The 15,143-nt window shown below is 42.5% G+C and overlaps 1 protein-coding gene across 2 annotated transcripts in view; it reads right to left on the bottom strand.

Moving 5' to 3' along the window:
* Positions 1–15,143, bottom strand: part of hcn2 (hyperpolarization activated cyclic nucleotide-gated potassium channel 2) — a 71,312-nt gene that overhangs the window by 17,830 nt on the left and 38,339 nt on the right. For both annotated transcript variants that reach the window (XM_021601253.3, NM_001124448.1), the window contains 2 exon segments: positions 2,400–2,546; positions 648–888 (listed from right to left, as the gene is read on the bottom strand). In XM_021601253.3, the coding sequence (XP_021456928.3) occupies positions 648–888; positions 2,400–2,546 (388 nt within the window).

Genomic DNA, 15,143 nt, shown 5'->3' with positions numbered 1-15,143 from the left:
TGGCATAAAATATAATGGCTTGGCTTTGAACGTCGACGGTTGACATTCCTAATTGCTCTGTCATTGGTGTTCTGTGGACTAATTAGCTGTTATTTATGAGCCGTGGGTGCTGCTGTAGATCTCTCTCCCTCAGCATCCGCCCTTGCTCCTGGCACCTCACAGCCCAACCCACAGCACCACTGAACTGAACTCTGCTCTTCTGAAGAGGAGCCGGATGTGAAGAATGCCCCCAGACCATGGCCCAGACACATTGGGAAAAGTTGTGCTTTTTTTGTGGATCAACAGCAGCAATGCATCTGAAAACAGGCAGGGAAGAGGACAGACTGCATGGGAAATGGGGACAAAACTGTCTGCAGGGCGAAAAGACTAGTGAGAATAAGTCAAATGTCAGGGTGTTTTTATTTTATTATCTTGCCTGCTACAATTTTTATATTAACATAGTTGAGACATTGGTGGTTTGGATCATAGGATTTAGGGCAGGGTTCCCCAACTGGTGGGCCACAGGTGGTTTTATTTTTTAATAAAATAAAATAAATTGTATTGTTGGACATAAAAGAATGTAAAAACACCAGGAAATCAGCTCCAAGTCATTTTTATTTAAAAAAAGCTGTTCCCAAGTATTCCTTCACATAAAATATTATATATACCTCCAAAGTAGGATCCATCAGAAAGCTTCATGCCCATAGTTCCTTTGGTCAGCACGCTGGTCACACCATGTTGGATGAAGTACATCTTCTTGCCGATGGTGCCCTCCCTGATGATGTAATCTCCGGGCTGGAAGACCTCGAAGCGGAGCTTGGTCAACATGGCTGTCACAAAGTTGGGGTCGGCATTGGCAAACAGGGGCATGGATGCCACCAGCTTACGGCAGTTGAAGTTGACAATTTCCTGAGGGAAAATATAATTAATGTAACTGAATTTGAATTGTTAAGTCTAAGACTAACATACACTACATACACAAAATGATGTGGACACCCCTTCAAATGAGTGGATTCGGGCGATTTCAGCCACATTCGTTGTTGACAGGTGTATAAAATTGAGCACACACCCATGCAATCTCCATAGGAAAACATTGGCAGTAGAATGGCTTTACTGAAGAGCTGACTTTCAACGTGGCACCGTCACAGGATGACAACTTTACAACAAGTTAGTTCGTAAAATTACTGTCCTGCTAGAGTTGCCCCGGTCAACTGCAGGTGCTTTTATTCTGAAGTGGAAACATCTAGGAGCAACAACAGCTCAGCCGCGAAGTGGTAGGACACACAAGCTCACAGAACGAGACCGCCGAGTGCTGAAGCGCCGGGAGCTTCAGGAAGCAATGTCAGCATAAGAACTGTTCGTCGGGAGTTTCAGGAAATGGGCCGAGCAGCATCACACAAGCCTAAAATCACCATGAGCTTATTGTGGACTATAGGAAACGGAGGGCCGAACACGCCCCAATTCACATCAACGGGGCTGCAGTGGAGCGGGTTGAGAGCTTCAAGTTCCTCTGTGTCCACATCACTAAGGATTTATCATCGTCCACACACATACAAACACAGTCGTGACGAGTGCCCGACAATGCCTCTTCCCTCTTAGGAGGCTGAAAAGATTTGGCATGGGTCCTCAGATCCTCAAAAAGTTATACAGCTGCACCCGCGCTTGGTATGGCAACTGCTCGGCATCCGACTGAAGGTGCTACAGAGGGTAGTGCGTACGACCCAGTACATCACTGAGGCCAAGCTTCCTGACATCCAGGACCTCTATAACAGGCGGTGTCAGGAAGGCCCTAAAAATTGTCAAAGACTCTAGCCACCCAAGTCATAGACTGTTCTCTCTGCTACCGCACGGCAAGCAGTACCGGAGCGCTAAGTCTTGGACCAAAAGGAACCTGAACAGCTTCCACCCCCAAGCCATAAGACTGCTGAACAATCAATCAATCAAATGGCCACCCAGACAGTTTAAATTGACCACCTTTATAACTTCTTCATTTATTTTGATGGTTTTGCACTGACCCCCTTTCACTGGCTCTTGCACACCTACTAGACTCTACCCACACACATACTACACTGACACTCCAACACACACCACCACGTACACAGACACACTTTCACTCACGCTGCTGCTACTCTGTTTATTATATATCCTGATGGCCTAGTCACTTTTATCCCTACCCACATGTAAATACTGTATTACCTCAATTACCTCAGCTACCTCATACACCTGCACATTGACCTGGTACTGGTACTCCTTGTTATGGTTTTTATTGTGATTTTAAAGAAGTGGTTCAGAACTTCAGAAGTTCTCAGTGGGCATGTTTGCAAAAGACATCTGGGGCAGAGACATTGTTTTTCAGTTCCTTTGTTCCTTTAAGTGTAAGACCTTGTCAGGGTTTTTAATGGTGTGTTTGGTTGTTTTACCTCCCGCAGTGGTTCATTAAGCTCCTCCAGGATGCTCTCCTCATCAAACATCTTGCCCTGGTATCTGTGTTCATAGTAGTCATGGATTTTCTGTCGGAAGTCAGCCGGCAGTTTGTGGAAAGACATGTACTGCTCCACTTGTTTGTACTAGAGAACAAGAAATAGAGGGAGAGGGAAAGAGAAAGAAAGAGGGAAGAAAGAGGGGACACTCAAATTAGCATGATATGTTACGTTTGGTTTGGTTACATAAGACAGAAGATTACTGAAGGCAAAAATGAAAGGAGGGTGGTTGGTTGGGCTTTTAACGTCTAGCAACCCAATGGCTGCGCGTTCGAATCTCATCATGGATTTTAGCTAATTAGCCACTTTACAACTACTTACTACTTTTCAGCTACTTTTCAACTACTTAACATGTTAGCTAACCCTTCCCTAACCTTAACCCTTTAACCTAATTCCTAACCATAAACCAATCCTTAACCCTAACCTTAACCCCTAAACCTAACCCCTAGCCTAGCTAATGTTAGCCACCTAGCTAATGTAATTGTAATTTGTAACATATCATACCTATTACAAATTCGTAACATATCATGAATTGGAATTTGTAACATATCATTTGAAATGGATGATGGACATCCATAAATGAATGTTACATTTGGTATGGTATGTAATACTAATTTGAGTGTCCTGGATTTTCATTTACAATGTTACGTCTACCCCTGAGTGCAGGTTGATATAAATGGAGAATGTGGAATACGCTCTACAGCAGTGTCTCCAAACTCTGGTCCTCGAGGCAACAGCACACATTTTTGTTGTAGCGCGGACAAAAACACCACATTCAACTTGTCAAGGGATCAATGATTAGTTAACAAGTAGAATCAGGTGTGCATTTCCGGGGCCACATCAACAATATGTACTGTTGGGGGCACTCATGGACTGGAGTTAGCACCTGCTTATTAAAGGAACAGTTTGTCAAAATAAATATGTTTGGCAGACATAGCAATGCGGCTCTGAGACCAACGTCCTCAGGCGATGCACAGCCCGAATGTGCAACTCCCCAAATTCACAAGCAACGCGGCTCCACGTACTCATCAGCCATCCATTTGAATGGGGTGAGGGTTGGAGAAATTGCTCTAGCAGCGCTGAGAATTTGAAAAGTATGAAAGCCAACGGTCCAATATTCTAGAACACTGCTGTGTGTACGCATTCACGTGTTGGACTCCGATAGATGCTTAGACAACGTTTGATAAATGTATATTTAACCTAACTATTATTTTAAGGTCATGAGGATATTCACACTAGTACTCAATGCATTGTGGTTGTTGTATGCATTCTCATACAATACCATTCACAATAAACAACCTATTGCATATCCATGAAACCATGAGCTAAACATATGTGGTCCTATACCTCTTACTGTACATTGAACATAAACATACATAGGGAAGACAAGGAAGACACGTTCACAGCACTCACCTGACCTATTTATGCTACAGAGCTGGTGGGAGAGGGAAAACATTTAGTTGTTGAGGAAAAGTGACAGCTCCAGAAAGCCCCAGAGATTTCCCACATTTACATTTGAGTCATTGACTGTGTCAGAGTATGTCAGATGTGTACCAGGCTCTATTTGACATATATTAAACCACAGGCCTGCTCTCAGTCAACACACGCCAATATAACCCTGCCACAACTGTTTATCTGGCAACAGTAGTCATATTATTGGACATGGAACCACTCTTTGGCATGATGATGATGACTGTATTCAGTGGAGGACAGGGTATTAATTGGAGCATCATGCATTCCTGTACTTGGGTACTATTCTAAGAGGCATAGATGTAAGTTACTTCCAGTGGAATTGATGGGTATATGCACAGGGGTAGTTTACCATTCTGATCTGATGTTTGTAAAGTGGTGGCTGGACTGTAGTACTCTAAGTTTACTCTATGCTTGTTCATAGAGAGAAGGTCCCTGCTCAAATTGAATTTCAATGATTCAAACCATATTCAGTGTTAAAATCCAGTGTTTCCTTCTCTCTTTGAGGTAGCTGCCAATCGAAATGTGTCAATTCTGCCTCATCAAAACATATTTAACGCTGGGTTTAATGAAACAAATATACTGTAGGTCACAGTAGTGTAAAATGGTGCCCTTTCATGAAGAGGCAGTAATGTAAAATGGTGCCGTTTCATGTATAGACAGTAGTGTAAAATGGTGCCCTTTCATGAAGAGGCAGTAATGTAAAATGGTGCCGTTTCATGTATAGACAGTAGTGTAAAATGGTGCCCTTTCATGAAGAGGCAGTAATGTAAAATGGTGCCGTTTCATGTATAGACAGTAGTGTAAAATTGTGCCCTTTCATGAAGAGGCAGTAGTGTAAAATGGTGCCCTTTCATGAAGAGGCAGTAGTGTAAAATGGTGCCCTTTCATGAAGAGGCAGTAGTGTAAAATGGTGCCCTTTCATGAAGAGGCAGTAGTGTAAAATGGTGCCCTTTCATGTATAGACAGTAGTGTAAAATGGTGCCCTTTCATGTGTACAGTCTGTTGCTGCAACTGAAGAATAAGCAGGGTATTTGCTCATCCCTTGATATAAGAGCATAAAATTGGGTTTTATTCTAGTTTCAAGCATCACTGGATTTCAGTTAACAATGCACACACCTGTCACACACACAACACGAAACACGTGGACAGAGAAGAGGAAGGTAGCTTAATCATGTGACTTAGCTGTGTATTAAACCAATACAGTGAACGCCCCAACCACGGACAATCTTTTCAGCTTCCATTTAATTATAAAACGTGAATAGAGTACTGTAAAGATGCAGAATCAGACAGAAACAATGGTGAAATATGTTGCGTTTGTAATCAACAACCTTGGTTTTCATACCACCGGTCCCCACCCATCATTACATCAAGTGTCAATGAATCCACACGTGAATGAACGAACAGGAAGCTGTGGTCCTATAGAGTCATAGTGACTAATTGACAAGCCACATGGATTGATAATGCTAGCCACATCTGAAGGAGGAAGATTTTGCATAAGCTCTCTCTTCCTTTCTTTATCTCTCTTTCACTCTCTCCCTCTCTCATTTTCTCTATCTTTCTCTCTTTATCTGTCCTTCTCCATATTGTTCTCTCTGTCTCTGGGGTTGGATTAAATGCAGAAGACACATTTCGGTTGAATGCATTGATTTGTGCAACTGATTAGGTATCCCATTTCCCTTTCTTTTCTCTCTGACTGGGTTCAGCTGTGAGAAATTGTTGCAGTACAGATTCAGTACTCACTACTGGACTCACCAAGGAGGAGATCAAGGGCCAATCCAGCCACCTCCCACCTCAAGGGCTTTGGTTTCTCTCCCTCTCTGCCCCAACATGGAACAGGCATTTTGTTGCCTTTATGTATGGGTCTGGGGGGGGGGGGGGGGTATATATGTGTTTTAGTCCAGGCTATACGTGAAAAGGATGTTAACAATTTTGCCATGTACAACCGAAAAAACGCCCCCCCTGGCAGCTCTGACGGCCATTTTGCTATTCCGCCATAGCTGGAAAATGCATTTTTCTTCATATCTGCTGAACCAAACATGACACCACAGAAAAGGTGATGTCTACAGCTATGTTTTTATGGTCAGGGATTACGTTGGTGCCAAGTACAACATCATAAACAGTTCAGATTATTATATAATGGGGAACTTGGGTAAACCATGGTGATAAAATCCAAATAAATCGCAGTTTCTGACAACATATGTAACGGATGTGAAACGGCTAGCTTAGTTAGCGGTGCGCTCTAAATAGCGTTTCAATCAGTGACGTCACTTGCTCTGAGACCTTGAAGTAGAAGTTCCCCTTGCTCTGCAAGGGCCGCGGCTTTTGTGGAGCGATGGGTAACGATGCTTCCAGGGTGACTGTTGTTGATGTGTGCAGAGGGTCCCTGGTTCGCGCCCGGGTATGGGCGAGGGGACGGTCTAAAGTTATACTGTTACACATACACAATATAATATTGTCTGCCTTTGATTCGAAAACTGGAAATCTATAAATATTGAGCTTTTTCATTGAACATAGCAGTTAGACATACAGTGGATAGTCATATTAATAAAATTATCTGCCGAAATTGTTGCAACCCCTATTAACTAGCCTGTTCAACCTCTCTTTCGTATCGTCTGAGATTCCCATCGATTGGAAAAATGCCGCGATCATCCCCCTCTTCAAAGGGGGAGACACTCTAGACCCAAACTGCTACTGACCTATATCTATTTTACCCTGCCTTTCTAAGGTCTTCGAAAGCCAAGTCAACAAACAGATCACTGACCATTTTGAATCCCACCGCACCTTCTCCGCTATACAATCTGGTTTCAGAGCTGGTCATGGGTGCACCTCAGCCACGCTCAAGGTCCTAAACGGTATCATAACCACCATCGATAAGAGACATTACTGTGCAGCCGTATTCATCGACCTGACTAAGGCTTTCGACTCTGTCAATCACAACATTCTTATTGGCAGACTCAACATCCTTGGTTTCTCAAATGACTGCCTCGCCTGGTTCACCAATTACTTCTCTGATAGAGTTCAGTGTGTCAAATCGGAGGGCATGTTGTCCGGACCTCTGGCAGTGTCTATGGGGGTGCCACAGGGTTCAATTCTTGGGCCGACTCTTTTCTCTGTATACATCAATGATGTCGCTCTTGCGGCTGGCTGGTGATTATTTGATCCACCTATACGCAGACAACACCATTCTGTATACTTCTGGGCCTTCTTTGGACACTGTGTTAACAACCCTCCAGGCAAGCTTCAATGCCATACAACTCTCCTTCCGTGGCCTCCAATTGCTCTTAAATACAAGTAAAACTAAATGCACGCTCTTCAACTGATCGCTGCTCGTACCTGCCTGCCCGTCCAGCATCACTACTCTGGACGGTTCTGACTTAGAATATGTGGACAACTACAAATCCTAGGTGTCTGGTTAGACTGTAAACTATCATTCCAGACTCACATTAAACATCTCCAATCAAAAATTAAATCCGCTTCCTATTTCGCAACAAAGTATCCTTCAGTCATGCTGCCAAACATACCCTCGTAAAACTGACCATCCTACCGATCCTCGACTTCGGCGATGTCATTTACAAAATAGCCTCCGATACTCAACAAATTGGATGCAGTCTATCACAGTGCCATCTGTTTTGTCACCAAAGCCCCATATACTACCCACCACTGCGACCTGTATGCTCTCGTTGGCTGACCCTCGCTTCATACTCGTCGCCAAACCCACTGGCTCCAGGTCATCTACAAGTCTCTGCTAGGTAAAGCCCCGCCTTGTCTCAGCTCACGGGTCATCATAGCAGCACCCACCCGTAGCACGCACTCCAGCAGGTATAGCTCACTGGTCACCCCCAAAGCCAATTCTTCCTTTGGCCGCCTCTCCTTCCAGTTCTCTGCTGCCAATGACTGGAAAGAACTGCAAAAATCACTAAAGATGGAGACTCTTACCTCCCTCACTAGCTTTAAGCACCAGCTGTCAGAGCAGCTCACAGATCACTGCACCTGTACATAGCTCATCTGTAAATAGCCCATCCAATCTACCTCATCCCCATACTTTATTTATTTATCTTGTTCCTTTGCACCCCAGTATCTTTACTTGCACATTCATCTTCTGCACATTCTACCATTCCAGTGTTTAATTGCTATATTGTAATTACTTCTCCACCATGGCCTTTTTATTGCCTTACCGCTCTTATCCTACCTCATTTACACATGCTGTATATAGATTTTTCTACTGTATTATTGATTATTGATTGTGTGTTTGTTAATTCCATGTGTAACTCTGTGTTCTTGTATGTGTCGAACTGCTTTGCTTTATCTAAGCCAGGTCGCAGTTGCAAATGAGAACTTGTTCTCAACTAGTCTACCTGGTGAAATAAAGGTGAAATAAAACATTTAAAAATACTGATTATCGTTTATAGTGATTAGCTCTGAATGTGAAAACAATTGTATGGACTTTTCACAAGCCTACTAATATGACTACTTTGCTTGTAAATATTTCACACCACTTTATATTGGCAATATGAAATGTGTGCTGAAATTGATTGTTCCTGTCAAGTCAGCTGTCAAGCAGGAAATGAATCATAGCTACACACGTCACATGGCCACTCCCATCGTATAATATTGTCAGGGCGGTGTCATGTGTGGATGAAAAATACAGCATGCATCACAGAAGACTATCTCCACCAGTGGAGGATCCTCAGAGGAGGAAGGGGACCATCCTCTGTAGTCAATTTCATAAAAGTAGTGAAACATTTAAAAAGGTATCCTTTTCAGATAAAACTATACTAAATATTTTCACGTCACCAAATAATTGATTAAAACACACTGTTTTGCAATGAAGGTCTACATTAGCCTCAACAGCACCACTCTCTAGGGCTGCACCATGATATGGCCGGAGGACAGCTAGCTTCCATCCTCTGGGTAAATTGACTTCAACACAAAACCTAGGAGGCTCATGGTTCTCACCCCTTCCATAGACTTACACAGTAATTATGACTACTTCTGGAGGTGTTGTCCACCCAGTCAAAGGATTAGAGAATGAATCTAGTACTGAAAGCATATGATACAGCTAGCTAGTACTGCAGTGCATGCAATGTGGTGAGTAGTTGACTCAGAGAGAGAAAGACAATAGTTGAACAGTTAACAACAAATTCATTTCTTCAAAAATGAAGGAGAAGCAAGAGAGAGAGAGAACTATATTTTGTCATTTATTTTCGCTGTCACTTTACCTACTTAGCAAACAAATGCAGCTAGCTAGCTAGTTTAGCCTACTCAAAGACTCGGCTCAAACAGAGGGATACTATGGTAGCTAGCTGGCTATGACTATCCAACACAACACTGGAAATCTTCCAAATCAAGGTAAGCTTTTGGTTTTACAAATGTATTGCCACCTGGGCCTGCCAGTGTAACTGCTAAGCTGCTTATTGAACTGCTTACTAACTGTACACTGTAACATTACTGTATGATTGTAGCGGGTTCACTAACGTGTTAGTTCTATTAGCTATGTTGACTATGACGTTACTTTAGCTAATATGATGAAAACTATGTAGGCTGTGTGACGGTTATGATATGGTTTTGCTTGGAAAGTTTTTTTCGCCTATACACATACAGCTGAAGTCCACAAACGAAGGGAAAAGGTGAGAGGAGGGGATCGCATAGATGCGAGAAGGAATACAACGTGGCTGTTATGAAGTGAACTGTGTTACCATGTGATCAGGGGTGTAGTCCTTCCACCAATTCTGTTGTAAAACGTTTCTTAAACAGAAGCAAACAGAACGAAACAGGGATAAACATACCTGGATTTGTCCAATAGAAACTGTTGGACTAATTATTACACCCTAGATCAGCTAGATGCGGGCAAGAGTGTGCAAGGGAGTTTTGAATGTGTCACTGTTCGTCACATAAAGATTTTCTCTCTACCTGTGTACACCTACATTGTAAACTTTCATTCATAGGCTAGGTTGTAGCAACCTCATGATGGGTATAGGGAAAGTTTTAGTATCATGTAGTAGCCTGAAACTATCGATGTTACATTGAACTGGGTGAATGGAATATGAATGACAGTCATCCGATATGCTGTAATAGAAATAAGGCCATGCTGATGAGAAGAGTTTAATTATGCAATTATGTGATTATCTCCACGTGTTTGTGGTTATGCAGTTGGGGAATTCAGTGCAGCATCAGACGTGTCATACATGCAAACTCCATTCTTTAATAATTGATGGTGCTGATGTGTTCCATGCATGTCAATGGCCCATCCCAACATTCATGATGTATATGAATGGATGAATGGGAAGATGGGAGCAATATCATGGTTAGCATTTTCAACACCACAATAAATGTAAATCTCAACAAACAGAAAATACATCTTGGCTTGGTTTGACAATCTTCAAATGTTATTAAACATTTGTGTTTCGTAACAGATCTCTCTTTCCATTCACCAATTGGCCACTGCACAGTTCGGATTGATTGATTGATTGATTTTATTGGTCCGAAAGAAAAAAATATATATACACAAATACTTTTAAGGTACCGGGATTGCACAATGAACTCAGGGATTTTTTTCCAGTGGTCCCTATTTTTAACATAAATACAATTACATAGATACAGACACAACAATGCACTGTAGACAAAAATATGCTTAACCTCCAGATAAGTTTGAGGGGGGAGTTTAAGTACAATTCTTACAAGCTTGTTGGGCTGGTAACTTATTATTTAGATGTTTGGGGCTGCTAGTGAACCATGATGTGCAGGCATGTTCAAAGTGACACTAGACTAATGCACGTGTCAGTCTTTAGGGTGTCTACAGCTTGGTTTCCATGTCACGACTTCTGCAGAAGTTGGTCCCTCTCCTTGATCAGGCGGCGTTCTGCGGTCGAGGTCACCGACCTTCTAGCCATCGCTGATCCACTTCTCATTTTCCATTGGTTTTGTCTTGTCTTCCATCACACCTGGTTCCAATTCCATCAATTACATGTTGTGTTTTTAACCCTCTGTTCCCCCCCATGTCCTTGTCCGTAATTGTTTCTTGTAGTGCTTGTGCACGGTATGCTGGTATTACCGGGTTTTGTTTGACCCATTTTATGTATTGTTCTGTTGACGGTGGTTTATGGATATTAAACGACACCGTTGTAAATCAGTTTCTGCTCTCCTGCGCCTGACTTCTCTGCCGCCAGTACACACCTCACTACATTCCATCCAATTGGAGACACATTTTCATGTGAATATTCTAAAATCTTTATGAAAAGCAATATGCCACTTCAGAGTTTCCTTTAGCGAAATTTGGCGCCGGACAACATGACAGGGAAGATTTAACTTTACCGGACATTTGAGAAATTCTACGCACATCCATATGCATTCAGATCCAACCTGGCGCATCCAGCTCCATCAATAAATCAGTGATGTTGGCTAAATGAGCTACATTTACATGGCTTTAACAAATTACAAAAACACTATTATTTGTGTTTCAATGTGTACCATATACAAAACTTTGTAGCCTGTTTTTATTGTATTTTTTGGCTACTTTCTTAAAGTAATAAATGTCCACCTCACGGTTCAGCTGTCAGATATTTGAGCACTAAATGTATCAGGGCATTGTATGCAAAGGCCTATAGGCTTACAGTGCCTTGCGAAAGTATTCGGCCCCCTTGAACTTTGCGACCTTTTGCCACATTTCAGGCTTCAAACATAAAGATATAAAATTGTATTTTTTTGTGAAGAATCAACAACAAGTGGGACACAATCATGAAGTGGAACGACATTTATTGGATATTTCAAACTTTTTTAACAAATCAAAAACTGAAAAATTGGGCGTGCAAAATTATTCAGCCCCTTTACTTTCAGTGCAGCAAACTCTCTCCAGAAGTTCAGTGAGGATCTCTGAATGATCCAATGTTGACCTAAATGACTAATGATGATAAATACAATCCACCTGTGTGTAATCAAGTCTCCGTATAAATGCACTTGCACTGTGATAGTCTCAGAGGTCCGTTAAAAGCGCAGAGAGCATCATGAAGAACAAGGAACACACCAGGCAGGTCCGAGATACTGTTGTGAAGAAGTTTAAAGCCGGATTTGGATACAAAAAGATTTACCAAGCTTTAAACATCCCAAGGAGCACTGTGCAAGCGATAATATTGAAATGGAAGGAGGATCAGGCCACTGCAAATCTACCAAGACCTGGCCGTCCCTCTAAACTTTCAGCTCATACAAGGAGAAGACTGATCAGAGATGCAGCCAAGAGGCCCATGATCACTCTGGATGAACTGCAGAGATCTACAGCTGAGGTGGGAGACTCTGTCCATAGGACAACAATCAGTCATATATTGCACAAATCTGGCCTTTATGGAAGAGTGGCAAGAAGAAAGCCATTTCTTAAAGATATCCATAAAAAGTGTTGTTTAAAGTTTGCCACAAGCCACCTGGGAGACACACCAAACATGTGGAAGAAGGTGCTCTGGTCAGATGAAACCAAAATTGAACTGTTTGGCAACAATGCAAAACGTTATGTTTGGCGTAAAAGCAACACAGCTCATCACCATCCCCACTGTCAAACATGGTGGTGGCAGCATCATGGTTTGGGCCTGCTTTTCTTCAGCAGGGACAGGGAAGATGGATGGAGCCAAATACAGGACCATTCTGGAAGAATGGTCTGATGGAGTCTGCAAAAGACCTGAGACTGGGGCGGAGATTTGTCTTCCAACAAGACAATGATCCAAAACATAAAGCAAAATCTACAATGGAATGGTTCAATAATAAACATATCCAGGTGTTAGAATGGCCAAGTCAAAGTCCAGACCTGAATCCAATCGAGAATCTGTGGAAAGAACTGAAAACTGCTGTTCACAAATGCTCTCCATCCAACCTCACTGAGCTCAAGCTGTTTTGCAAGGAGGAATGGGAAAAATGTCAGTCTCTCGATGTGCAAAACTGATAGAGACATACCCTAAGCGACTTACAGCTGTAATCGCAGCAAAAGGTGGCGCTACAAAGTATTAACTTAAGGGGGCTGAATAATTTTGCACGCCCAATTTTTCAGTTTTTGATTTGTTAAAAAAGTTTGAAATATCCAATAAATGTCGTTCCACTTCATGATTGTGTCCCACTTGTTGTTGATTCTTCACAAAAAAAATACAGTTTTATATCTTTATGTTTGAAGCCTGAAATGTGGCAAAGGGTCGCAAAGTTCAAGGGGGCTGAATACTTTCGCAAGGCACTGTAGGTGTCCACTGTATGAGTTATACAGTACCAGTCAAAGGTTTGGACACACCTACTCATTCAAGGGTTTTTCTTTATGTTTTACTATGTAGAATAATAGTGAAGACATCGAAACTATAAAATAACACATATGGTAACCAATGTAGTAACCAAAAAAAGTGTTGAAAAATCTAAATATATTTTATATTTGAGATTCTTCAAAGTAGCCACCCTTTGCCTTGATGACAGCTTTGCACACTCTTGGCATTCTCTCAACCAGCTTCACCTGGAATGCTTTTCCAACAGTCTTGAAGGAGTTACTGTTATGCGGAGTGGAACAGGGGAACCCAAGAGCAGACTCAGATGAGGAGACTGGGATGAAGTAACCAAGGTATTTATTGACACACGGTGAGATGGAGTGCAAGTCAAGGGAAGCTCGGGCGGGTTGCTGGAAACCAGGTGCGAAGGCTGAGGCTGGAGCGAGGGGGGTTGAGACAGGGTAAGCAGGTCCTGAGGGGAATCCAAGGGAGTAGTAGAGTGGGGAATCCAGGAGAGAGTATCAGGATGAGGAGACGTGGGACTGGAGACAGGGACCAGAGTCAGAGCGGGCAGAATGAGCAGAGATTTCGATCTGGCAGCGTGGAAGTGACAAGGTTGAGTATTTCTAGAGGTCTTGATTATGGAACAGGTGGCAGCTGGTGGGGATCTACGCTGACTCCAGCATACATGTCTCTGCCCACATAATCACACAGACAGAGAGAGAAACAGAGAGAGGGAGTACTGGGGTAGTGGCGACAGGTCAAGGAGACACAGGATGAGCAGTAGAGGGCGTTGCAGGAGCAGATGTGACAGGTCCCACATATACTGAGCACTTGCTGGCTGATTTTCCTTCACTCTGCGGTCCAACTTATCCCAAACCATCAAAATTGGGTTGAGGTCGGGTGATTGTGGAGGCCAGGTCATCTGATGCAGCACTCCATCATTCTCCTTCTTGATCAAATAGCCCTTACACAGCCTGGAGATGGGTTGGGTCATTGTCATGTTGAAGAACAAATGATAGTCCCACTAAGCGCAAACCAGATGGGATGGCATATCACTGCAGAATGCTATGGCAGCCATGCTGGTTAAGTGTGCCTTGAATTCTAAATAAATCCCAGTGTCACCAGCAAAGCATGGCCACACCATCACACCTCCTCCATGCTTCACGGTGGGAACCACACATGCGGAGATCATCCGTTCACCTACTCTGCGTCTCACAAAAACACTGCGGTTGGAACCAATAATCCAACCAATAATCTCTCTGAGACCAAAGGACAGATTTCCACTGATCTAATGTTCATTGCTTGTGTTTTTTTGGTGCAAGCATGTCTCTTCTTCTTATTAGTGTCTTTTAGTAGTAGTTTCTTTGCAGCAATTTGACAATGAAGGCCTGATTCACATCTGAACAGTTGATATGTGTCTGTTACTTGAACTCTGTGAAGCATTTATTTGGGCTGCAATCTGAAGCTGGTAACTCTGATAAACTTATCCTCTGCAGCAGAGGTAACTCTGGGTGTACCTTTCCTGTGGCGGCCCTCATAAGAGCCAGTTTCATCATAGCGCTTGATGGTTTTTGCAACTGCACTTGACTGACCTCCATGTCTTAAAGTAATGATGGACTGTCATTTCTCTTTGCTTATTTGAGCTGTTCTTGCCATAATATGAACTTGTTATTTTACCAAATTGGACTGTCTTCTGTATACCACCCCAGTCGCAACACAACTTATTGGCTCAAATGCATTACGAAGGAAAGAAATTCCACAAATTAACTTTTAACAAGGCATACCTGTTCATTGAAATGCATTCCAGGTGACTACCTCATGAAGCTGGTTGAGAGAATGCCAAGAGTGTGCAAAGCTGTCAAGGCAAAGGGTGGCTACTTCAAAGAATCTCAAATATAAAATATATTTTTGTTTGTTTAACACTTTTTTGGTTACTTACATGATTCCTTATGTGTTATTCATAGTTTTGATATCTTCACTACTA

The sequence above is a fragment of the Oncorhynchus mykiss genome, chromosome 5 (genome assembly GCF_057628025.1).
Source record: "Oncorhynchus mykiss isolate SJ-2025 chromosome 5, ASM5762802v1, whole genome shotgun sequence".
Taxonomy (NCBI): Eukaryota; Metazoa; Chordata; class Actinopteri; order Salmoniformes; family Salmonidae; genus Oncorhynchus; species Oncorhynchus mykiss.
Note: the sequence above shows the minus strand (reverse complement) of the source record. Positions and strands in the feature narration are given on the sequence as shown.